The following is a 27,177-nucleotide window of genomic DNA, read 5'->3' as shown; positions in this document are numbered from 1 at the left end:
GTTTGTGCACTCTCCCACAATATACAATTGATTCAGCACTCTGCTAAATCAATTTTCCACTGTGGAGGAGTGCACAAACACACTGTTGGGTCTGTAACAGAACCATTTCCCCCAAACAACACTGCACTGCATGGCAGTTCCTTCAAGATGCTATTAATAGTCCCCTCTATCAGTGGTGCTGAGAGCACCCAGCAATCAGTTGTCAACGGTAAAGAGCTTCATCGGTTTTTCTTATTCATCATCCTCAACGTTTAGCAGAGCGCTAGAAGAAAAACATCTTTCAATCTTCGCAGTCCTTCGTCCCTGGCTGTAGCCGTGGCAACCTTATCCCCACACGAACAGGATTTCACCAGTCAGGAAATTGTTTTCAACTTTTGTTCATCTTCACATTCCTTCGCACTGTGCTAATTGCATTTGCATTGTTGGCAGAATCTGCACTTAAGGGGGGCACTTGGGGAAATACATCCGCCACTCTCCACATTTTAATTTCCCACACAATGTACCCAGGCTCTGTTTGGTCTTGGACAATAATAATCATCATCATCTTCATTATTATTTTGGATGCAATATGGAAGCAGATGCTAACCATCGACATGCATGTCTTTGCTGCTTTGCAGGGATTGTATTAATATGCTAATTGAAATGAGTTTCCGATGAGCTCATTTGATTACCTCTGGAGATAAGAAGTTGAGAGTGAATAGTGAATAGGGAGCGGAAGCTCTGAAAGTGATGATGAAGCTTTGGTTGGAGCTAGTTACAACCCCAGGGTTGTGGGTTTGATTCCCGCAGGTCTTAACTGTAGGTTAATGTACGGAATGACAATATTGTCATAATATATCATAAAAAAAGAGTGGTCCTGCTTGTATCTTCATCACTGTTGTCTTTCAGATAGTTATGTGGTGTGTGTTGTGCTCTAAGCAGAAGATGTGTGTGATGTGTTTTACTAGCCTGCAGCATTCCTCCAGTCAGCCTCGGTTATTCAGTTAAACCATTAAGCACATGGCCGGTTATTAGTATGTCACTAGTTTTCTTTCTTTCTTTTATTTGACCTTTATTAAACTAGGCAAGTCAGTTAAGGACAAATTCTTATTTTCAGTGATGGCCTAGGAACACTGGGTTAACTGCCTTGTTTAGGGGCAGAACAACAGATTTTTACCTTGTCGGCTCGGGAATTCGATCATGCAACCGTTCGGGTACCAGTCCAATGCTCTAACCACTAGGCTACCTGCCGACTAGTACACAATAAATCATCACTATGCTGCTATGCTAACAAGGTCACCTTACCCATGCAGACTACAGTAGTTGTGTTGTTCTTTGCACATTGAGATTTTAACTATTTTCTCCTAGGTCTGTGTATCTGGCTCTAGCCCTATTATTTCTCCCTGTATCAGACACACTGGCATTCATTCATCTGATACCAGATCAGTTTATTTGACCCTGGCCCTGGGCTTCCTTGTTGTAGACTACTGCAGTGACCTCAACTCTGTTTGTAAACATTGATCTGTTCCTAGACCAGTTACATCTGACCCCGGCCCTGTGTTTTCTCCGTGTAGACAACTGCAGTGACCTGAACTCGGAGCTGCAGCGGGTTCTGACGGGGCTGGAGAGCGTTCTGTGTGGGAGAAAGAAGAGCACATGCAGCCTGTCTGTGGCCGAGGTGGACCGCCAGATAGAGCAGCTGACCACCGCCAGCGAACACTGTGACCTCGCCATCAAGGTAAGACACCAGGAAATGACTTGCGGCGAAGACTGAGACCCGTTCTAGAAAATCAATTTCCTTCCTCATTATAAACACAATTAATTGGGAGTTAACAGTAAAGGATGATAAAGAGTGGCCAGAGTGAGAAAAAAACAACATGCAGGATAGATGAATATAGGTGAACCCAATACTGGTGTGCAAACCTCTCCTATCAAATGCATTCACAGACACTGTAAATAAAAGAGAGTGAGATTAGTTATAATAACACACACTGTCATATGATGTTGAACTGTCCTGCTGGAAAACCTGAGCCACTTCCAGTAATCAGTCAGTAGGGGTCCTGGGGTGACCCTGGGTTGGACCCAGCAGTAACCAACCGCCTGTTTCAGCCTGGGGGCCGGGGCCTGTGTGAGTCAGACTGATGTCAGCCTAATGTCTGACTGATGGGGGCGTGATGGTGGTCCCCACGGTGCTGCTTCAACTCTGGTAATGGAACCCTGTCTGCCTAGTTGTCGTCTTCGCAGCGATGTGAGTGCCAGCAGTCCTGATGGGAATTCAGTCTGCTAGCTATTGGTTTCCTCGCAAAATTAATATACAACACACACATACACACTGAAAGATGAGGGGGGGGGGGGGGTGAGAGAGGCAGAGTGAAGGACGTAGAGAGAGCAAGCGATAGACTGAAGGGAGCTCCTTGCCTCATACACCTAGTGATTTCACTGAATATGAGCTGACGGCTCAATGGAAATATGTCCTTGGTGTTAAGACTACTAAAGGCTTGACAGACAATCACCATCACTGGCATTCCTTTAGTGACAGTCACAGCCCACTGTAATGTGGGATAATGGATTTACTTGGCTTTATTTAGCCAAGTAATAGATAGCCAGCAATAGATAGCTAAACAAACTAAAAGTATGTACACACCCCTTCACATTAGCAGATTTGGCTATTTCTGCTAAACCTGTTGCTGACAGGTGTATAAAATTGAGCGCACAGCCCTGCAATCTCCATAGGAAAACATTGGCAGTAGAATGGCCCATACAGAAGACCTCAGTGACTTTCAACGTGGCACCGTCATACAGTAGGATGCCACATTTCCAACAAGTCAGTTCGTCAAATTTCTGCCCTGCTAAAACTGCCCCAGTCAACTGTAAGTGCTGTTATTGTGAAGTGGAAATGTATAGGAGCAACAACGGCTCAGCTGCGAAGTGGTAGGCCACACAAGCTCACAGAATGGGACCGTTGAGTGCTGAAGAGCGTATCGCATAAAAATCGTCTGTCCTCGGTTGCAACGCGTTAGCACAATAACTGTTCGCTATAGCATACAATGACATTCTAGACGGTTCTGAGCTTCCAACTTTGTGGCAACAGTTTGGGGAAGGTCTTTTTCCTGTTTCAGCATGACAATGCCCCCATGCACAAAGTTAAGTCCATACATAAATGTTTTTTTATGACTGATGTGGAAGAACTTGACTGGCCTGCACAGAGCCTTGACCTCAATCCCCCCGGAACACCTTTGAGATGAATTGGAATGTCGAGTGTGATCCAGGCCTAATTGCGCAACATCCGTGCCCGACCTCACTAATGCTCTTGTGGCTGAATGGAAGCAAGTCCCTGCAGCAATGTTCCAACATCTAGTGGAAAGCCTTCCAAGAAGAGTGGAGGCTGTTATAGCAGCAAAGAGGGTAGCAACTCCTTATTAATGCCCATGATTTTGGAATGAGATGTTTGACGAGCAGGTGTCCACATACTTTTTGCCATGTAGTGTATCTACATTTTTTAACAAACTAATTGAACTTGGCTATCAAATTCAGTTTGTGATTCCAAAACTAAATCCTAAATCCTAAAACGTGATGTGAAAGAAGTCATTGAACACTGTTCTTGTATTTAATTTCTCTCCCTTTTGTTGGCTGGTCACAGTGGACACAACCAGTGCTAATCGATTAGGATGAGGACAAGAGCTTTCTCCTTGTGCTTGAAAGAGAGGATATCGAGCTGGCTTTTTCCATTATGAATCTGACCTCACTTAATCCTAATCCAATTACCTTTTGTGGGAAGAAAAATGGACGCCTTCACATTTCCAGTTGAGGCTTAATCCCAAACCGATCCCTGGAGTCGTCTCTAGACTGAGTTGTCCTAATGGTGTCACCCTCACAAAAACACATCTAAAATAACGGAATGTATGTCATTTGATAGAAACAATTATTGTCCAATGAGTATGAGAGGTGGATCGGATACCATTTTTCCTACATCGACCTATCCAGTCCTTTCAGATTTGCGAGGAGAGTCAGCCAAGGGTCTAGGGATGGGTTTTGGATTGGGCCATGGTATCCCGTGAATGTGGGCCCAATCCATTACCATGTACTAAGCCTATTAATAGATATTGGGTGTTCATTTGGCACAGACAAGGTTAAGTTACTCGATGTTCCATAGTGGTAGTTGGGCTTCTAAAACAGTTTCGATGCGGTTGATAAAGCCGATCCATACCTCATACAGAGAGAAAGGCGATGTACTTCATATTATATAGAGCCCATAGACACCATGCCTTCTTAAACCCACCAGAATACGCTACCATGAAGTCTGAAGTTTAACAAGAGAGTGTAAAATACATATGTAAAGTGTTTGAGCGTTTTAAAATGATTTATCAGAGTGAATTCAGGACATATTGGACCACACTCTGCTAATTGGGGGTATTTCAGTGCGTTTTCAAATATGTTACAGATTTCAGATGTTCTTCGTTAGAAAAGAACTGTGTACTACTACTGTACACAATGTATAAGTTCAAGCCAATACTAGGCCACAGAAATAGAGAATATTCTATACAGTACCAACCATCAGTATCACTGGGGCTTATTTTAACCATGCTGGGAGGACGCATGGCTTTCGACCTTCGTCTCTCCCGAGCCCGTATGGGAGTTGTAGCGATGAGACAAGATAGTAACTACTAACAATTGGAAACCACGAAATTGGGGAGAAAAGGGGGTACAATTCAAACAAAAAATATATGAGTATGAGGAAGGGAATGAGAATGAAATCCCAAGTCTCATTGACTGTTGTAGATCCCAGACCAGCCTAGCACTCAATCTCCCTAACCCGCGTGATGAGACAAGGATATCCCTACCAGCCAAGCCCTCCCTAACCCGGACGACGCTAGGCCAATTGTGCGTCGCCCCATGGACCTTCCTGTCGCGGCCGGCTGCGACAGAGCCTGGGCGCGAACCCAGGGTCTCTGGTGGCACAGCTAGCACTGTGATGCAGTGCTCTAGACCACTGCACCACCAGGGAGGCCCCTCCTTCTGTCTCTGTGTCTCTTTGTCTGTCTATTTCTGTCTCTCTGGCTGTCTGTGTCAGCTGAGAGGGAGATGGAGGGATGAGAGGGCTAGCTGGATGGAGGGATAAGCGAGATTGATGCTCTGTGGTGGAGGACAGATGAAGGCAGGACTCAGGCCTGTCTACACACCTATGAATCACTCACCAGAGATGAGGATCTGTAGAGGCAGACATGGTCATAGACTCCATCCCTCTGCCATATCTCACACTCACTCACGCACACACATGCGCACACACATACAGTTATACACTCTGAAATATGGGCACTTTGGGAGATCAGGGGTTTGTTCCACTGGATAAAAATAGGAAAAAGACACATGTACATACATCATAGTCTAGGATGCTTTTTCTACTCGTGTAAATTGAGACACATGGTGTAGGGCTACACTACCCACAAATTATGAACATGAAATTGGTGAACTGACAGGGGGAAATCCTGTGTGAAAATGTATGTGCCTGACGTGTTTGTATTCTTGTTTTGTCTGTCTCACTTTTGTTTTGTCTCTGTTCTTTGTTGACATTTTTTTCATTCATTTTTCTCATAATTTTCTTCTCTTTCTTGGGACTACTTCAAGGTACCTAAAGGTTCTTATTTTTGATGCCATTTTCATTGAGTCCCAGAGAAACCAGAGTCATTCACATTTGGTTACTAGAATTGTGACCATGTAATCGCAATCTCAACACTATACATACTGCTCTGTAAAAAGGTGTGCCATGAAACAACATTCCCCCTCTGTCCTTTCCTCCTTTCCCCAGACGGTGGAGGAGATCGAAGGGGCCCTGGGCCGGGACTTCTACCCCAGCCTGTCGGAGGAGCGGGTGCGCTGGGAGAAGGAGCTGGCAGGCCTGAGGGAAGAGAACGAGAGCTTAACAGCCATGCTGTGCTCCAAGGAGGAGGACCTGAACCGCACCAAGGCCACCATGAACGCCATCCGGGAGGAACGCGATCGCCTGAGACGACGGGTCAGTCAGCTGTGTCCCGTTTATTTATTTTTCATTTGGTCATTTTGTCTGGAGCGACACAATAGAGCTGTGTACCTATGAACCTTTCTATGTGACTGTGTTGGTGGCTGATAAACTGGGATGTAATGTTGCTTATTACTAAGGCAGGTTTAATAACATTTTGATTGCCTCTAGCCCATAACAGAAAATACATAGTGATACATAGTACCTTGTATCTAGCGAGGTGTGAGGAAAAAAGAAGTGGATCAAATGAGCAATGCATGTTTCTCAGTTTTCTTTCTATGTTTCATGTTTTTATTGGCTCCCAAAACTTGAGCCTGTTGCCAAATCTCCAGTAAATGTGTCCTAGTGTGAACCAGTTCTAGGCAGAGAACGAAGACCTGAATCAGACTGAATCAAAGAAATCTCTACAAAGAGGCTCTAAAATGGAAATGGCGGACCATAATTACATTGTTGGATTGAATGATCTGCGGCGAGGGGTTAATATATACACATGATCTCTGATGCGTTGTCGCTAGGCCACCGCACCAACGTACGCGGGCTTCCGTCTCTAATTACAACATGTTTATTCAGGGACGTCTGAAGGAGAAGAAGACATTACTGGGCAGGAGCGGTCAGACACATGTATTTATCCACACTTCTACAAGAATGAACCCTTTGAATTCTCCAGCTGCAAACTGAGACCTGTGTCTGAACCAAACAATGGTTCCCCGGTTAGGGCGGGCCTCCGAATTAATATGTAGAGCACTTTTAGACACATAATCAAATCTGGTGTCCTAAGGCTTGCTGAAGCTGGTTAAGGCGGTAATGCAATTGGGTCTTTCCATAAACTAGGGTACCAGTGATGATTTCCTACACTGGACAACTTGTTACAGCTGTTGATAAGTCATGTCATTAGTTTAAGATATAAGGAGGATCATAGGTATATTCGATAAAATTAACGAGTTGATTTAACATCTATGTTTAACCCTTTATCATGGTTGGTGTCTTGACGGAGTGATAAGTATAATTTTTTTGTCTTTATCTGTTGTGGTCTAGTACTGTATTTTTGCTATCTAGGGCCATCAACTTTAAGTGCTGCCTGTCTTCCCAGTGACCTACTTGGTTTGTGAACTGCTGACTGTTCACAATTTGCAGATAGTTGTTGACACATCAACCAGGATTAAGATGCAGGGCAATTTGTGACTTGTTTTGGTAATCAGTGGCTGTATTGGAGGGGGAGTGGTTTCAACTTTCCTAGGCAGTCAGCAGTTAGTACAGGAAGGTGTGCTTTCCACCTCTGCTAAGCAATTAGTGTTAGTTCTTCAGTTTCCCAGCTGCGGCTGTAAGCGGCGGTTGTGGTGGTTTTGTCGCAAAACAAAGACCGTTGCCAAAACAAAGACGGTTCTACCGAGTTGTTCGAGGAAGGAAAGAGAGGAATGCTCCACACCACTCTCTCACTTGAGAATCTTACCTAGTTATTTATAGATGATCTCATTTTTCTCTTTTGTAGCTTTATCAACTGTGTGTGTGTTTTCTATACCTGTTTGCACCTGTAGGCTTCACAGACGCTCTCCACCCCTTGGCTGCAACCCTTCTAGTTTAGTGTAGCCTGCGTGCACAACTCATGTGGAATTCCTGATCTCTGGCAGCGTTTGGAACTGCCGATATTGGGTAAGAACGCCGAGTTCATCTCAGCCTATGCTGCCCTTCAGTCCCTTGCCTTTTTGGACCTGACCGAGACATGGATCACCCCATTTGAATTTCATGCTGTCACTTGTCCACTCAAGCTTACCATTATTGTCATCTATTGCCCACCAGATGCCCTTGGAGAGTTCCTCAGTGTGCTTGACACCTTGATAAGCTAATTTCCTGATGATGGCTCACCGCTCTTTGTACTTGGCAATTTCAACCTCCCAACGTGTGCCTTCAACTCATTTCTTTCCAACTCTCTCTTCCCCCCCCACTTGTCTCTCTTGACTTCACCCTTACCCAATCCCCAACAACTTACAAGGTAGGCAATACGCTTGACCTCATCTTTACTGGAGTCCGCTCCTGCAGGTTTGTGCGCTACAACATCCGTAAAGTATGGCCCTATCCCACACAGGAAGCGGCGCAGATCCTAATCCAGGCACTTGTCCTCTCCCATCTGGACTACTGCAACTCACTTTTGTCTGGGCTCCCTGCTTGTGCCATCAAACCCCTGCAAGTTCTCTCATGTCACCCTGCTCCTCCACACACTCCACTGGCTTCCAGTCGATGCTTGCATCCACTACAAGACCATGGTGCTTACGGAACAGCTAGAGGAACTGCCCCTCCCTACCTTCAGCCTATGTTCAAACCCTACACCCCAACCGAGCACTCCGTTCTGCCACTTCAAGTCTCTCGGCCCTTCCACCCCTACAGGAGGGCAGCTCCCACCTAGCTCAGTCCAAGCTCTTCTCTGTCCTGGCACCCCAATGGTGGAACCAGCTTCCCTCTGAAGGACAGCAGAGTTCCTGCCCGTCTTCCGAAAGCATCTGAAATACTACCTCTTCAAAAAGCATCTTAAATAATCCTCTTCCCCCAACCCCTCTTCCTAGCTCTGACTCGACTGATAGCTATGTTATTGAGATTTTCTATTCTATTCCTGTGATATGTGGTTGTACCACCAAGCCTTCTTAAGATGAATGCACTAACTGTAAGTCGCTCTGGATAAGTGCATCTGCTAAATAACTCAAATGTAAAATGTATGGCCGTGTAAATTGTCATTTATATCATATATTAAGCATTAGTCTGTTAAATTAGACATCGCTTGAACCCTGTAAGAATTCCATATCTAGCTGTCAGACAGTGTTTTTGTATAGAGGGTTCAGACATGTAGTGTAACTACTTAACATTTCGTGTCTCCTTAGTTTTCACCCCATAACATGTTTTCATGGGCACACAAATACAAAATAATGTATGCATTGCAAAATTGAATGCTTCTAACCGAAAGAGTCACATACTTAACCTAAATCGATACTGTCATTAATGTGATTCTTTAATAATTATACATAATACTTGTTGGATGTGCATTTGGTGTCCAGCTGATTGGTTACGCCATGATATTTTCACACATCTTCAGATCCCGGAAGGAATTTTCCGAATGACAGTCAAGTGACGAACAGCTGTTGTGATAGCGCATGCGATGCAGCCAACAGCCCAAGTGCTGGAGAAAAGTTGATTGCGAGGAATGTCCAGAATCTTTTGGTGTCTCACACCAGTGAATATAGTTGTGCCTGGATCCACGTTGGTTCTACACTGAAGAAAAAAAATCCCAGATTTCCATACGCACAAAAGCGTATTTGTTGTGCACAAATTTGTTTATATCTCTGTTAGTGAGGATTTCTCATTTGCTAAGATAATCCATCCACCTGACAGGTGTGGCATATCAAGAAGCTGATTAAACAGCATGGTCATTACACAGGTGCACCTTATGCTGGGGACAATAAAAGGCCACTTTAAAATGTGCAGTTTTGTCACACAACACAATGCTACAGATATCTCAAGTTTTGAGGGAGTGTGCAATTGGCATGCTGACTGCAGGAATGTCCACCAGAGCTATTGCCAGAGAATTTAATGTTAATATCTCTACCATAAGCTGCCTCAGTGTTTGCTGAGGAGTATTTCTGTCTTTAATAAAGCCCTTTTGTGGAGAAAAACTCATTCTGATTGGCTGGGCCTGGCTGGCAAGTGGGTGGGCCTATGCCTTCCCAGGCACAACCCTGCCCAGTCATGTGAAATCCATAGATTAGGGCCTAATTAATTAATTTAAATTGACTGATATCCTTATATGAACTGTAACTCGTTAAAATCTTTTTGTGTTCATATTTTTGTTCAGTATAATATCCCTAGAGAATTGATGTTGAACATCTGTTGTCTGCTTGATTTACAGCAGGCCCGTTAGATTGAACAGAGAACGCTTCACGCAAATGAATTCATGTCTTCATATGTTTTTGTGCTTTGAATTGGACACTGAGTCTACTGTGTGCAATTGTGTAGGATAGACTATCGCGCAACACTCTATTCCTATGAATTATTCTGAATATAATGACAACAAATGACATAGCCTAGTGGGCTTATTCTAGTAATGGGTCATTCGTGAACGACTCTAAGAGCCGGCTCTTGTAGGTGAACGTTGTGAGCCTGCTCGCATATTAGAGGAGCCGAATCTATTTATAAAAATATTTAAATTAAGATATGAATAATCAAAAGATTTAAATGAATTAAGTAATAGAATTAAGTAATTCAAAGAATGAAAAAATAAATAAAATAATACAGGCCTAAATGCTCAAGCGCACACATTCGTTCTGACTGTCTGCTCAGACTAACAGCCTCACCTGTTGTTCCTGTCAATCAGACACGCAGTGTCAACCAATGAACCAAAGGTGTGTGAGGGATGGCCGAGCCAAATCACTCAGTCACACACTTAGCAGCCGAGGAGAGAGAGGAAGGACAGCTGTGATAACAACAGCTGGAAAATGAGTTAGAAGCACAGTAACATTTGGATGCATTTTAATAATGTACACAATGTTAGAGCACAGTGTAGAATTTGCCAAAACTAAATCTCATATAAAGCCGGTTCTATACACAACCTACACCGGCATATGTGAACTGTGCACCCAACTGTGAAGCTAGTAGCTGTAGCGGAGCTTCGAGAAACTAGCGGGCCTGCTAGTGATAGTGGTGGAGCCAGGTATCCACTCAGTCAAGTAGGCCTACTCCGCGACCCACAGTAACGCAGTCTTCTATGGACCAGTGTATGCCAAAGTCTATGTCTGTAGCACAACAAGGCTAAATTGATATTGCATTAGCTAAAATTATTGCCACCGATTTCCAGCCATTTTCGATCGTGGAGGACAGAGGTTTTTACAAATTATAGCAATAGTCTAATTCCAATGTACCTTATTCTAAGCATGAAAACCCTTTCAAAATCATTTATTCCACAACTGCACGAGAGCACACAGGCTTCAGTGCGGGAACGAGTCCAAAAAGCACTGCAGTTTGCCTTACCACTGACTTCAGGACATCAATGGTAACCACTTCTTACATGTTGGTTACATGTCACTTCATTGAAGATTTTACGATGTCTAGCTGACTGCTTTGAGTTCAGCGACAGACACACTTCAGAGAACTTGGCAGAGGAACTGTTGAGTGACCAGAGAATGGCAAGTAGATTGAAAAGTGGTCTGTTGTGTTAGCGACAATGCAGATAACATAACCAAAGCCATGAAAATGTTAATATGGACCCATCATCCATATCTTTCCCACACAATCAACCTGGTTGTAAGAGATGCTCTGAAGGTGATGAAGCCCACTGTGGACAAAGTGAAAGCAGTTGTGGAATACTTCCACAGGATCACAGTAGGTGCTGAACTAAAGTCGACACAAAGCCAGATGGGGATGCCTGAGCTAAGGCCTTAACAAGACTGCACTACAAGGTGGAATTAAAAATGTTATTTGTTGAAGTGGTTTCTTGAGTCCAAGGATGCCATCATCTCTACCCTGGCCATTGTCAATGCACCTGTTGATGCTCTGACCCAAGAGGAATGGGAGGTGGTGGAGGAGGTGTGCAGAGTCCTGGGACCCTTTGAGCAGGTCACTATGGAGATCAGTGGAGAGAGGTACAGTAAGCAGTTATTACAACATCATTACTTAATCCAGTATTATATATGTATTTGAGCAGTAGATGAGAATCAGTTGACACAACACGAACCTGAACTAATAAGTTACTGTTCTCTCTTTTCAGCTATGCGACAGCCTCAAAAATGATACTCCTGTGTAAGGGTCTGCAGCGAATCACAGCCAGCCGCTAGAGAGAAGCAAATGTAACCACAGGACATGTGACAGAGTTGATGGACACCCTATGTTCATCAATGGACAGAAAGTTTCACAGAATGGAATATAACCACGTGCTATCAGAAACCGCTGCACTTGACCCCAGGTTTAAGAAGTTAGCCTTCAGTGATGCCAGAGCGATTGATGAGGCTCTTTAAAGATTAACCTCAGCAGCAGGGACGGACACTCCCAACAGTCAGCTGGCTCAGGCACCAGGGCAACAGGAAGAAGAGGGAGCAGATGGAGCAGAAACACCAGCAGTAGTGCCACAAAAGTCTGATGTTTGGATGCTGTTTGACGAGAGAGCAACTGGGGATGCAGCACGAAGGAATCCCTCAGCAGATGCCATAATGGAGGTCCGATCCTATTTGGAGGAGTAGATCCTCTGAGCTGGTGGAAGAACAAGGCCTCTGTCTACCCACGACTTACTAAAGTCATGACAGGGAGACTGCATAGTGGGCACATCCGTTCCCTCTGAGAGGGTCTTCTCGAAAACGGGACAAATAATTACTGAGAGAAGAAACCGCATAAGCCCTTCGAAAGTGAGGCAGCTTGCATTTCTGAATGCAAATCTCTCATAAAAGCAAAATATGGTCAGCATTGCTGTGTGCTGCTGGTTATAACATGGCATTAAAGAAGAGAGAGAAAAGAGGGACCAGTTTAATGTTTTAAGTGGGATGCTGCAGTTGTGCACATTGTTATTTATTTTTCTTTGATATGGTGCAATATTCTATTATGCTGTTCAGATTGTATTAGTTTTGAATGGTTAGATTTATATGCACTTGTTTATATACATTAAAAAGTTATACTTTAAATGTAATGTTTAATAGCATTCTTTTTCATAAAAAACCAATGCATTTTTAAATACATTGTGGTTAAGGTAGAGTAGGATTTTATTTAATAATTAAATTAGAATCGTTTTAACACCAATCATAGTCAAACTATCGCAAACTGTTTGACTTGAAAAAATACAAAACATGTATTTTTTTAAAGAGCCGTTTGGGATTCAAAAAAGAGCCAGCTCTTTTTGGTGAGCTGAGCCGAACGGGCCTGCTCACTGGAAAGAGCCGGAATGCCCTAGCTAGCTTATTCACAATATGATCTGGTAATGAAATATAACAACAAATACTTTTAGTATTCCATGTTAGACCTGCAATTGTAAACAATAGAAGGGGCTTGAAGTAGCCTACTAGAATTTGGAGCTCAGAAATTCAAGTACTGGAATAGGCTTGCTTGAAAATCTGACATTTCCTCAATTTTGGTGCTTAAAAAGTTATTGTAATTATTGTAGCCAATTTATAAATTCTTCTACACCCTTAAATGTATCGGATGTTTTCAGTCTTTATCCGTTTTTGTGAGCGATGTGACCACTTTCATTTGTTTCCCGCCACTTCATATGAAGGGTGTTGTGCTACTCTGTTGCAGTAAAACCATGTGGTTATTATGAGGACAACATTAATGTTGGCTTCAACCTGGCCATACATACAAATCCTTCCATTAAAAAAGGAACATGGTTTTTGGTGTCTTTCTCATTATAAAAACAGCAATGGTGAGATTCAAATGGTGAGATTAATGCTACAGCAAGTCATGGTTTTATTATGTGTGCCTGCGTTGGCCACATAGGCTACAGAAAAATCACCATGTATGCATCCAATCTATTTATCTAATTGTAATCTAATTGTATGACATTGGGGGCTTTGAAAATTACAGTTAAGTGCTTGGAAAAGGCCCCTGAAAGTCCTTGAATTTGATTTGCCAATGTCTGTATGAATCCTGATTAAAGGATGTGTAATCCTAGGCCTATGATGTTGTATAGGTGAAGTTATGGGTCAATTTCTTTTAAGTACACATATGGAGGCATAGCAGTTCAGACGTCTTTTGTCCTCGTCTTGTCGTGTCCTGTATATATATATATTTACAACTTTTTCACATACATTTTATTTTTATTTTCCATCAACTCATCTTCAAAACACTCTCCTGCAACCCGCCTCACCAATGTATATTTATAAAAAAGTATTATTTACCTCAGATCTGTAATCCTCCAAGAAGCTAGCCAGAAACTCCAAGAAGCTAGCCTGAAACTAGCCAGAAGCTAATCCAGAAGCTAGGTCAGAAGCTAGTTAGCTCCTTTACTGGCAAATCGTTAGTATCCAGCTAACCACGGTTTGTGGTCATCAGCTATCCTTTAGCTCGAAAATCTATCGCCAGTTCTGTACGGCGCAGCGCGGCTCGGAACGGAACATACCGGACCAATTTTTCTCTCCATGTCCCTGGATTTCGACTGCTCTCTGGACATTCATACCCGGATCTCACAGCTAGCTAGCTGCTATCCGTGTGACTATCGGCCTTCGTCGATTCCGGAGCAAACATCAATTATTCCGGAGCTAGCAAGCTCCGTCAATCACTCCTGAGTTCCATCAATCACACCTGGGCTGCAGTCACCTATCCGGACCCGTTTTACTGCTTTCGCGGAGCCCCACCGGGCCTTCACAACTGGACTGCCGACGTTATCTACCCGAAGGAGTTATTCGGCTGGCTCCTCCGTCGCGACGTTACCTGAACGCCCATCTGCGGCCTGCTAACCGTTAGCTGTCTTACCGGCTGCTATCTGAATAGACAATCGGACATATTTTTTTATATATATATATATATTTTTTTTTTTTTTTTTTTTTTTTTAATTATTATTATTATGTTTTCTTCTTGGGCCTCTATAACTATATCTATTGTTTTTATTTTTGTTGTTGTTGTGTGATTTGGATTAATCCCCTCTACCACACGGAACCCCACTAATCTACTGACGCAAGAGGTAGCTAACAACAGACCTCCATCCTATGCTAGCTTGCTACCGATGCCCTGGCTAGCTGTCTAAATCACCAACCAACCTCTCCACTCACCGGACCCTTTTGATCACTCGACTAAGCATGCCTCTCCTTAATGTCAATATGTCTTGTCCATTTCTGTTCTGGTTAGTGTTTATTGGCTTATTTCACTGTAGAGCCTCTAGTCCTGCTCACTATACCTTATCCAACCTATTAGTTCCACCACCCACACATGCAATGACATCTCCTGGTTTCAACGATGTTTCTAGAGACAATATCTCTCTCTTCATCACTCAATACCTAGGTTTACCTCCACTGTATTCACATCCTACCATACATTTGTCTGTACATTATACCTTGATGCTATTTTATCGCCCCCAGAAACCTCCTTTTACTCTATGTTCCAGACGTTCTAGACGACCAATTCTCATAGCTTTTAGCCGTACCCTTATTCTACTCCTCCTATGTTCCTCTGGCGATGTAGAGGTGAATCCAGGCCCTGCAGTGCCTAGCTCCACTCCTATTCCCCAGGCGCTCTCTTTTGACGACTTCTGTAACCGTAATAGCCTTGGTTTCATGCATGTTAACATTAGAAGCCTCCTCCCTAAGTTTGTTCTATTCACTGCTTTAGCACACTCTGCCAACCCGGATGTTCTAGCTGTGTCTGAATCCTGGCTTAGGAAGACCACCAAAAACTCAGACATTTTAATTCCAAACTACAACATTTTCAGACAAGATAGAACTGCCAAAGGGGGCGGTGTTGCAATCTACTGCAAAGATAGCCTGCAGAGTTCTGTCCTACTATCCAGGTCTGTACCCAAACAATTTGAACTTCTACTTTTAAAAATCCACCTCTCTAAAAACAAGTCTCTCACCGTTGCCGCCTGCTATAGACCACCCTCTGCCCCCAGCTGTGCTCTGGACACCATATGTGAACTGATTGCCCCCCATCTATCTTCAGAGTTCGTGCTGCTAGGCGACCTAAACTGGAACATGCTTAACACCCCAGCCATCCTACAATCTAAACTTGATGCCCTCAATCTCACACAAATTATCAATGAACCTACCAGGTACCTCCCCAAAACCTTAAACACGGGCACCCTCATAGATATCATCCTAACCAACTTCCCCTCTAAATACACCTCTGCTGTCTTCAACCAAGATCTCAGCGATCACTGCCTCATTGCCTGCATCCGTAATGGGTCAGCGGTCAAACGACCGCCACTCATCACTGTAAAACGCTCCCTGAAACACTTCTGCGAGCAGGCCTTTCTAATCGACCTGGCCGGGGTATCCTGGAAGGATATTGATCTCATCCCGTCAGTAGAGGATGCCTGGATATTTTTTTAAAATGCCTTCCTAACCATCCTAAATAAACATGCCCCATTCAAGAAATTTAGAACCAGGAACAGATATAGCCCTTGGTTCTCCCCAGACCTGACTGCCCTTAACCAACACAAAAACATCCTATGGCGTTCTGCATTAGCATCGAACAGCCCCCGTGATATGCAGCTGTTCAGGGAAGCTAGAAATCATTATACACAGGCAGTTAGAAAAGCCAAGGCTAGCTTTTTCAAGCAGAAATTTGCTTCCTGCAACACTAACTCAAAAAAGTTCTGGGACACTGTAAAGTCCATGGAGAATAAGAACACCTCCTCCCAGCTGCCCACTGCACTGAAGATAGGAAACACTGTCACCACTGATAAATCCACCATAATTGAGAATTTCAATAAGCATTTTTCTACGGCTGGCCATGCTTTCCACCTGGCTACTCCTACCCCGGACAACAGCACTGCACCCCCAACAGCAACTCGCCCAAGCCTTCCCCATTTCTCCTTCTCCCAAATCCATTCAGCTGATGTTCTGAAAGAGCTGCAAAATCTGGACCCCTACAAATCAGCCGGGCTAGACAATCTGGACCCTTTCTTTCTAAAATTATCTGCCGAAATTGTTGCCACCCCTATTACTAGCCTGTTCAACCTCTCTTTCGTGTCGTCTGAGATTCCCAAAGATTGGAAAGCAGCTGCGGTCATCCCCCTCTTCAAAGGGGGGGACACTCTTGACCCAAACTGCTACAGACCTATATCTATCCTACCGTGCCTTTCTAAGGTCTTCGAAAGCCAAGTCAACAAACAGATTACCGACCATTTCGAATCTCACCATACCTTCTCTGCTATGCAATCTGGTTTCAGAGCTGGTCATGGGTGCACCTCAGCCACGCTCAAGGTCCTAAACGATATCTTAACCGCCATCGATAAGAAACATTACTGTGCAGCCGTATTCATTGATCTGGCCAAGGCTTTCGACTCTGTCAATCACCATATCCTCATCGGCAGACTCGACAGCCTTGGTTTCTCAAATGATTGCCTCGCCTGGTTCACCAACTACTTCTCTGATAGAGTTCAGTGTGTCAAATCGGAGGGTCTGCTGTCCGGACCTCTGGCAGTCTCTATGGGGGTGCCACAGGGTTCAATTCTTGGACCGACTCTCTTCTCTGTATACATCAATGAGGTCGCTCTTGCTGCTGGTGAGTCCCTGATCCACCTCTACGCAGACGACACCATTCTGTATACTTCCGGCCCTTCTCTGGACACTGTGTTAACAACCCTCCAGGCAAGCTTCAATGCCATACAACTCTCCTTCCGTGGCCTCCAATTGCTCTTGAATGCAAGTAAAACTAAATGCATGCTCTTCAACCGATCGCTGCCTGCACCTACCCGCCTGTCCAACATCACTACTCTGGACGGCTCTGACTTAGAATACGTGGACAACTACAAATACTTAGGTGTCTGGTTAGATTGTAAACTCTCCTTCCAGACCCATATCAAACATCTCCAATCCAAAGTTAAATCTAGAATTGGCTTCCTATTTCGCAACAAAGCATCCTTCACTCATGCTGCCAAACATACCCTTGTAAAACTGACCATCCTACCAATCCTCGACTTTGGCGATGTCATTTACAAAATAGCCTCCAATACCCTACTCAACAAATTGGATGCAGTCTATCACAGTGCAATCCGTTTTATCACCAAAGCCCCATATACTACCCACCATTGCGACCTGTACGCTCTCGTTGGCTGGCCCTCGCTTCATACTCGTCGCCAAACCCACTGGCTCCATGTCATCTACAAGACCCTGCTAGGTAAAGTCCCCCCTTATCTCAGCTCGCTGGTCACCATAGCATCTCCCACCTGTAGCACACGCTCCAGCAGGTATATCTCTCTAGTCACCCCCAAAACCAATTCTTTCTTTGGCCGCCTCTCCTTCCAGTTCTCTGCTGCCAATGACTGGAACGAACTACAAAAATCTCTGAAACTGGAAACACTTATCTCCCTCACTAGCTTTAAGCACCAACTGTCAGAGCAGCTCACAGATTACTGCACCTGTACATAGCCCACCTATAATTTAGCCCAAACAACTACCTCTTTCCCAACTGTATTTAATTTTAATTAATTTATTTATTTTGCTCCTTTGCACCCCATTATTTTTTTATTTCTACTTTGCACATTCTTCCATTGCAAAACTACCATTCCAGTATTTTACTTGCTATATTGTATTTACTTTGCCATCTTGGCCTTTTTTGCCTTTACCTCCCTTCTCACCTCATTTGCTCACATTGTATATAGACTTGTTTATACTGCATTATTGACTGTATGTTTGTTTTTACTCCATGTGTAACTCTGTGTCGTTTTATCTGTCGAACTGCTTTGCTTTATCTTGGCCAGGTCGCAATTGTAAATGAGAACTTGTTCTCAACTTGCCTACCTGGTTAAATAAAGGTAAATAAATAAATAAAATAAAATGGAACTGCATGAAAATCCTTATTTTTGTTTCAAACCATTTTAAAATGTTGATCCCAATCTCTCCCATTGGCCCCATTTATTTATAGAAAGACCCAATTAGACTGTGAGATGCATCAAGCGAAAACAGTCAGGCGGACCAGTCCTGCTAACCAACCTCACGGATTCTGTTTGCCTTGAGAAAGGAGATCCAGACGCAGCAGAAGAATCACTCCAGCTCAGCTCAGAGCGCTCGTTCCTCTCTCTCCTCATCCTCTTTCCTCTAATGAAATCTGTCCATTTTGCCGACTAATTGGACAAATGCATTGCATTGCTGTTTCAATGCGAGGCTCCTTGAAAGGATTTGCTATGCACACACCGGCGCATCCTTGGGGGCCCGTGTCCTCCGGCTCAGCGTTTAAAAGATGGATTCAACCTAATTTGAGTGTCGAGGTCCGGAGACTATCTTAACTTCCCTTCCTTAGGCTTTTACCTTCCATTGAAGGAGAGGTATTTACTTAGGTAGTAAGCATATTTTACACCTTTTCTAGAAACGGTACTGTATGTCGCAAGCCCACATATTTCCTCTGCGTCAGCAGTTTGTTTACGATAAAAAAGAGACTATTCTTGTATTATTAATAGCTTGATTTTTGAGGTCAGATACAGACCTCTATATTGTCAGGTCGTTGTAAGCATTCTAAGCTTTTACAATTCTCTCCACTCATAATACAACTCACAGATATGTAGGAATCAACCACTGCCGGTGGTAAAATTCAGTGGGACATTAGTCTTTTTAAAGATCTGTTGAATTCAAGACCTGTCCTTGGACAGATGTGCATGTGAGTTAAACCTGTTCACTCCCTCAGGCAGAGTGTCACAGTCGTAGTTCCTTTTGAAACCAGGAAATTACACGGAAGTCCTCGATTACATAATTACTGGCCAGGACTGAACAGAACCTATCATTTTCTTTGCCATTTCTTTTCTTGGGGATCATGAGGGAGGCAGCTGGCCAGGGGACTGGTTCATGATGGTACAGTCACAGTCCTCTTTGTGTCCTTTGGCAGCACATGGCAGCCATGTTGGCTTTTTTAGACCCACGGCTCCAAGGGAGTTTGGCAGGAGAGGAGAGCAGGAAAAACCGCAGTGTTCAAAGTCATGGCCAAGTACTCTCTCGCTCTCTCTTCTGCGCGCTCTCTCTCTCTCTCCCCCCTATGTTCCTTCTCTCCCTCTCTCTCTGTCACTCTCTCCTTCCCCATCTACCCACCCCACCCTTCTCCCAGTATCTCTCTGCTACACTGTCAGTCTTCCCCATCTCCATCTTCTCTCTGTCACTCATTCTCTCTTCTATTCTGTCTCCGCCTGTCCCTCCCCTTCTGTCTTCTGTCTCTGAAATTCATCCTGTCTCTTTCCTGAGGTCCCTGTGAAATAGAGGTGGGGAAAATCACTGACCGAGTTAGAGGCAGGCTTATCGCCTCATCTGTTTTCCAGACCATTATGTCTGGCTCTAGAGGAAGCCTGATTTACACACCTGCGTATGGCCGGGTAGCATACAGTGCATTCAAAAATTATTCAGACTCCTTGACTTTTCCCACATTTTGTTTCGTTAAAGCCTTATTCCACAATTAATTAAATCAATCATTTTCCAATCGACACACAGTACCCCAAAATGACAAAGCAAAAACAGGTTTGAAGACATGTTTACAAATTTATATAAAATACTAAACAGGCTGTATCACATCCGGCTGTGATTGGGAGTACCACAGGGCGGCGCACAATTGGCCCAGTGTCGTTCGTCATTGTAAATAAGAATTTGTTCTTAACTGACTTGCCTTGTTAAATTTAAGGTTTAAAAAAAGACAGATACCTTATTTACATACGTATTCAGACCCTTTGCTATGACACTTGAAATTGAGCTCAGGTGCATCCTGTTTCCATTGATCATCCTTGATGTTTCTACAACTTGATTGAAGTCCATTTGTGGTAATTCAATTGATTGGACATGATTTGGAAAGGCACACACCTGCCTATATTAGGTTCCACAGTTGACAGTACAGGTCTGAGCAAAAACCAAGCCACGAGGTCGAGGGAATTGTCCGTAGAGCTCCAAGACAGGATTGTCGAAGCATTGAAGGTCCCCAAGAAAACAGTGGCCTCCATCATTCTTTAATGGAACAAGTTTGGAACCACCAAGACTCTTCCTAGAGCTGGCCTCCCAGCCAAACTAAGCAATCGGGGGAGAAGGGCCTTGGTCAGGGAGGTGACCAAGAACCCAATGGTCACTCAGACAGAGCTCCAGAGTTCCTCTGTGGCGATGGGAGAACCTTCGAGAAGGACAACCATCTCTGCAGCACTCCACCAATCAGGCCTTTATGTTAAAGTGGCCAGACGGAAGCCACTCCTCAGTGAAAGGCACATGACAGCCCACTTGGAGTTTACCAAAAGGCACCTAAAGGACTCTCAGAATATGAGAAACAAGGCTCTTTGGCCTGAATGCCAAGAGTCACGTCTGGTGGAAACCTGGCACCATACCTATGGTAAAGCATGGTTGTGGCAGCATCATGCTGTGTGGATCTGTTTCAGCGGTCAGGACTAGGAGACTTGTCAGGATCGAGGGAAAGATGAACGAAGCACAGTACAGAGAGAACCTTGATGAAAAACTGCTCCAGAGAGCTCAGGACCTCAGACTGGGGCGAAGGTTCACCTTCCAACAGAACAACGACCTTGGCACACAGCCAAGACAACGCAGGAGTGGCTTCGGGACAAGTCTCTGAATGTCCTTGAGTGGCCCAGCCAGAGACCGGGCTTGAAACCACTCGAACATCTCTGGAGAGACCTGAAAATAGCTGTGCAACGACGCTCCCCATCCAACCTGACAGAGCTTGAGAATATCTGCAGAAAACTCTCCAAATACAGGTGTACCAAGCTTGTAGCATCATACCCAAGAAGACTCAAGGCTGTAATCGCTGCCAAAGGTGCTTCAACAAAGTACTGAGGAAAGGGTCTGAATACTTGTGTAAATATGATATTTCAGTTTTGTATTTTTAATACGTTTTGGAAAAATCTATAGTAACTTGTTTTTCCTTTGTCATTATGGGGTATTGTGTGTAGAGGGGGAAAAAATATTTAATACATTTTAGAGTAAGGCTGTAAAGCAACAAAATGTTGAAAAAGTCGACCGGTCTGAATACTTTCCGAATGCACTGTATACTGCAGACAACGTGCTGATGTTACATTTTTTATATACAGTGAGCTACAAAATCACTTTTATATACAGTGAGCTACAAAATCCTACAATGTGATTTTCTGGATTCTTTTTCTCTCATTATGTCTGTCATAGTTGAAGTGTACCTATGATGAAAATTACAGGCCTCTCTCATCTTTTTAAGTGGGAGAACTTGCACAATTGGTGGCTGACTAAATACTTTTTTGCCCCACTGTACACGTACTGATGTTTGTACAGATAGTTACAATGATGTAGATATACTGTACCTTTTTCTATAATGCCACATGTATATATACAATGTAAAAGATTGGCCATATTTTTGAAAACATGCAGGTAGCTAACATGATTTAGGCATCTTGACATGTCTGTGTATGCAGCTATATCCCGTTCTGCTAACAGCACATGCCAGTAGATGGCTGTGTGTGGTATGTTTGCGACATCAATGATTTATAATTCCATATATCTCCTCTCTGTCTGTGCAATGGGTGCTGTGAAAGCACAAAAGGCCGTTGTATCGTCATTGTTTATATTTTAGTTGGCCAGCGTTCAAACTAATGTTCCTTTCCACGCTCTTCCTGGCAGAGGAAGCTCTCTCCCTCCGACACACACACATACACACACCCAACATACATGCATGCACGCACACACACCTAGGGCCTAAACTGCTGTAGTGTTGTGAAGAGATAACAACAATTAAACAGCGTATGTATTTTGTACACTAGCTGCAAGCATAATGCTGACAAATCCAAGCTCGCATAACAAATTCATTGCAAGACCTGGCAAGTCTTTCCATGAGTTCTCTGATGCTTAATATAGAGTGAGAGAAGAAGCCTGTCAGCAGTGGAGCGACTCAAGTACCCTGTTTCCTCTGCATCATCACTGTCCCAAAATTCCTGCCTTTGCCCACTGCACAGAAGAGATCCGATGGATCCTCACATTGTCTCAAACTGGAGCAAGAAGTGCCTTAAGTAGCAACAAACTGAGTCCTTCTGTAAATCGTCTGTATGATGAGATTATAAGCAGGTGTGTGTGTTCTCAGCAGATCTGCGCCCATGAACCTCAGCCTGTGTGTCTGTGTGTCCCATAGAATTAAATAGAACACATTCACAATAAAATAGTGATATAAGGTATCTCTATGGTGTCTTTTCCCCAGGTGCGAGAGCTGCAGACGCGTCTCCAGAGCTCCCAGTCTGCAGGCCCATCCAGCCCTGGGCGTCTCACCCCCGCCTCCCGCCCCATCAATCCCAGCACTGGGGAACTCAGCACCAGCAGCAGCAGTAACGATATACCTGTGGCCAAGGTAGAATGCACACACATGCTATGTCATGCATAGTAAGGTACAAAACACCAAAGTAGTGGAATGATGGAGTAATGAAATTGGAACAATGGGATGTTGTACATTCGTATGAGGGACACACACACTGTGGGGATATTCTGAACTCTCCTCTGGAATGTTCTCCATCTCTCTTTTCTCTCTTATTGTATTATCACTTGAATGACACAAACACACACATGCTCGCACACACACCAATATGTGTACTAGCCTTGAGCTAGTCCAGCCAGAGAGGGACAATTGTAATCAAAGAGTCAGTCTGATCAACCATATTGCTCCTCCCCTTTCCTGTGTGTGTGTCCTTGACATTGACCCTCAGAAGGAATTCAATATATTAGAGATCCAGTACAATCCCTAAATTTATTTATTTTAGGGGCCAAGCACTTTTTATCAGTAATTCACAGTAATGTATTGAGTGTGTTGTCTTGTTGCTAGGTGGCAGAGCGGGTGAAGCTGTCTAAAACCAGGTCAGAGTCTTCCTCTACCGAGAGGCCTGTTCTGGGCTCAGAGATCAGCAGCATCGGGGTAAGGAGATACTGGATGGATATTCAATACTGAAGGCTTTGAGAGGGGAAATATGCAAACGGGTTTAAAGAAAGGAAGAGAGGGATGTAAGAAAGAGAGAGCGGAAGAGAGAGTGGGGTGGACAGGGAGAGTATGAGAGAGCGACATTAGGTAGGGGCACATTTCCCTGTAGCAGCTGGCCGAAGGTAACGGCAGCATCAGCAGATGTGTCAGAGATGGGTATCTCCAGTGAAGTGTGACAGACCTGGTGTCACTCATTCCCCACTGTTCCCTTCCCCTGGCACCCACACAGCCTTGTTGACACTAAAGGTGACCTGCCAACGTCCCCTCTAACAGTTATCACTTTCCTCTTCTGGTGCCCTTTTTTTCTCTTGTGCCTCCCTCCCTCTCTCTCTCTCTCTCTCTTTCTCTCTCCCTCGCTCCTGTCGGTGTGTGTTCGTGTGTGAGCGATTGGAAATCAATCCTAATGATTCCAGGGCTTGTCTTTTCCCTGAAAGCTCCGGCCATTAAAATTCTCCTCTCAATCTTTAGCCGGAACCCATCTGCTCCAAAATAGACTGAAAAGAGAGGAAGAGGGAAGAAAGAGAAAGAGAGGCAGACTGTTAGCATTCCTCTGGGACTAGGCAGCGACGGATTATGTAAAGTTCAGTTGAAAACCGGTCTCTTTCTGCTTACAGTCTCTCTTGAAAAAGAGATTTGATCTCAAGGAGACTAACCTGTATAAGTAAAGATTATAAACACTATCTGTATACACTGTGGATTAAGAGAGTGGAGGATCACAAAGAAATGCCCTCAGTCAGTCTGACCCACTGAATTCCTATTGTGTCGTTTTTACATTGTGATTTTTGGCTGCACCTTGACTCACATTGGTTGAAGCGCTGTCTACTCCCCTCCTCTCCTTGTTTGTACCCCAATTTACTATTTACACAAAAGTAGTGCACTTCATATGGTATAAGTTACCATTTGAGACTGGGAGGCGACCTTAGATCTATGTAAATGTCTGTCCTTGAGCTGTTCTTGTCTATTACTGTTCTGTATTATGTTATGTTTCTTGTTTTGTGTGGACCCCAGGAAGAGTAGCTGCTGCTTTTGCAACAGGTAATGTGGATCCTAATAAAATACCAAAATACCATGTAACCCTGTTCCTCCTCCTCCCAGGTGTCCAGTAACGTGGCGGAACACCTGGCCCACTCCCTCCAGGACTGCTCCAACATCCAGGAGATCTTCCAGACCCTCTACTCCCACGGATCAGCCATCTCTGAGAACAAGATCAGGGAGTTTGAAGTGGAGACAGAGAGACTCAACAGGTGATACTCAAACCATGCTGTCATTGTCCTTATTATGTCCTTATCATTTTTTTATCCATTCGTCGGTCCATCCATGCCTAATTAATACTGTTAAAGTGGAACTGACAGCATTTTAACAAACTGAAATCGTATTCAAATCTTTTCATATACACGGGAAGAATATGACACCTTTTTTTCATTTTCTGACAAGCGAGCACTTAGATATGGTCATTTTCACCTTTTCATAAATTCATAGAATGTTTGGTAATGACGAATAGAAAGGCATTTGAGAAATGTATATAGCAATATAGAGTAGGAAAGCGGCTGTGCGTTTGGACAATTAAGACACTGCAGTAAATAAAACCAAATAAAAATGTGTCTTGTCCAGGACCGGAGTCTATGCATACCATGAGCCATAGCCAATTGAGCTACAGTAGGTCTATATGCTAATAAGCCATTTGCCACATGGGCAGTGTTGCCTACAATATTTAACAAGTTTTCAGTACCCTCCAGCTACTTTTATTGGTAATAGATTCTAGCAAAAAATTCAGCTACTTACATGGGCTTGCCATCATTCACTTTGAACTGGACTGTGTGTTTACAGGCAGTAGCAACAACACGATTTTAGATCATTAGAAAGCATTTGCCAAAAGCCACATATTTCTGCAAATATATAAATACCGCGGGAGTCGTCTTTTGGGAACAACAGTCTTATTGATCAAACAGCCATGAAATGGTAGGCTGTTTCCCTCAGTTGTCTATGCACATCAACAATAACAAGATCATTAACTAATGTTAGCCAGAGTGAGATGAGCTAAAAATCTACAGAGAGAACAGTAGGTGAACCCTCTCAAACTGTTTTAGCTTATAGTTGGCTGTCAAAATTGCACTGCTAAACGATGGGAAATAGTAGCCTGCTCGCCCTTCTGCAGCTTGCCTGCCAACGTGCGGTGTAGTTATCTCTATGTTAAAGATTCAGACTCATTAATAATAATATGAATATCTCTTCATCGGAACGTGCAAGAATGATATAATTTACATATTCTGAATCAGCTGACAATAGCAAAAAAATTACACCCCTTGTTTTTGCAATTCGCCGTCCTTTTCTTTTTGGAGGTGAAATGTAGCTTAAACATTACTCTCCTCTACTCAAAGGGTTAAGGGGGACAGTCTTACAACTCAAATGCCTACTTTTGCATGTTAATGAATAGCTTCTCAACCACATGACATATAGCTCTCAAATCAATTTGACATCGTTCAGAGGCCTCTTCTTTTGAATTCACAGCAATTTGTTTAGCGTTGTTTTACTTGCTAGCTAACCAAATGACACCTGCATCTCTAGCTGTAGCCACAGAAAAACGATATGGGGGGGGGGGGGGGCGTCATTGTGATCATTGCCCATGCTTTGATTGTGTTGACATTCCCAGCCCTGGTTACATTTGTCAATTTTTGTCCAAAAATGAACAAGCTAAGATGAATGTTGTCAATATAAATATTTGTTCAGCACTTTTCAAATGCACAGCAACAGAAATCAGAACATGGACCGTTCTTACAGTATTCTCCCTGTACACCAAGTCAGAACTGTAGAATAGATAAAGGGGGCATATAAGCAGACAAATAAAGCTCTTATAATATTCAATGATGACATTTCTCTTAAGCAGCCTATAGGCTACATGTGCACCACCAGGTCAGAACAGTAAGCTATGTTCTGAGGGGGTAAGTGATCACATTATTAGGGTGAGGCACATGGGCTACTAACAGCTTACTTCACAACATACACTTATTATTACTTTCTTAGTTACAGTATACATAACTCCCTGACATATAACATATTTTATGCAGCAGCTTTTCATTTTTGGACATCATATTGTTGTGCTGTGCTCACTTGAACAGGAAGGTGGCGCGGCGGGTCTTCTTGTGGGAAAATATTGTCATCAAAGTCTGGTGTTCTCTGGATTTATCATGCTTTCAAAACAACTGGGAGCTCGGGGGAAAAAACAAGGTCTAATCATAACGCCAGTGAATCGTGACATTAGGTCGGAGCTCTAGAAAGAGGCCCGAGTTCTCGACTTGGAATTCCGACTTGGATGAGTTCAAAACGTATTTTCCCAATTGAGCTCGTTTTTTTCTGAGTTGTCTTGAACTCACTGAAGTCTGAGATTTCCCAGTTCTGAGTTTCCAGTTGTTTTGAAAGCGGCAGAAGTCATGCTGGATTGACAGCATGGTCAATCTATTCAACCTTTTTTGGCACATGGTGTTGCGTGTGAATGTTTATCATTTTAAGCTTGGAAAAGAGACCCTTTCAGACAGATGTTTTAAACCGTTAAACCCAGACTTGGACCACACACACTCTCCACTGAATAGTAGGCAGGGGAAGCAAAA

General features: G+C 43.7%; 1 protein-coding gene across 4 annotated transcripts in view; it reads left to right on the top strand.

Annotated features, from left to right (window-relative positions):
• The window catches only part of LOC109868480 (colorectal mutant cancer protein), a 126,584-nt gene that overhangs the window by 76,861 nt on the left and 22,546 nt on the right, over positions 1 to 27,177 (top strand). For all 4 annotated transcript variants that reach the window (XM_031802839.1, XM_020458071.2, XM_020458070.2 and 1 more), the window contains 5 exons: positions 1,554 to 1,717; positions 5,786 to 5,992; positions 22,805 to 22,951; positions 23,420 to 23,509; positions 24,668 to 24,816. In XM_031802839.1, coding sequence (XP_031658699.1) covers positions 1,554 to 1,717; positions 5,786 to 5,992; positions 22,805 to 22,951; positions 23,420 to 23,509; positions 24,668 to 24,816 — 757 coding nt within the window. The remainder of the gene's footprint in view (positions 1 to 1,553; positions 1,718 to 5,785; positions 5,993 to 22,804; positions 22,952 to 23,419; positions 23,510 to 24,667; positions 24,817 to 27,177) is intronic.

The sequence above is a fragment of the Oncorhynchus kisutch genome, linkage group LG23, assembly GCF_002021735.2.
Source record: "Oncorhynchus kisutch isolate 150728-3 linkage group LG23, Okis_V2, whole genome shotgun sequence".
Lineage (NCBI taxonomy): Eukaryota > Metazoa > Chordata > Actinopteri > Salmoniformes > Salmonidae > Oncorhynchus > Oncorhynchus kisutch.
The sequence above is the reverse complement of the archived record's forward strand: the minus strand, read 5'-3'. Positions and strand labels throughout refer to the sequence as shown.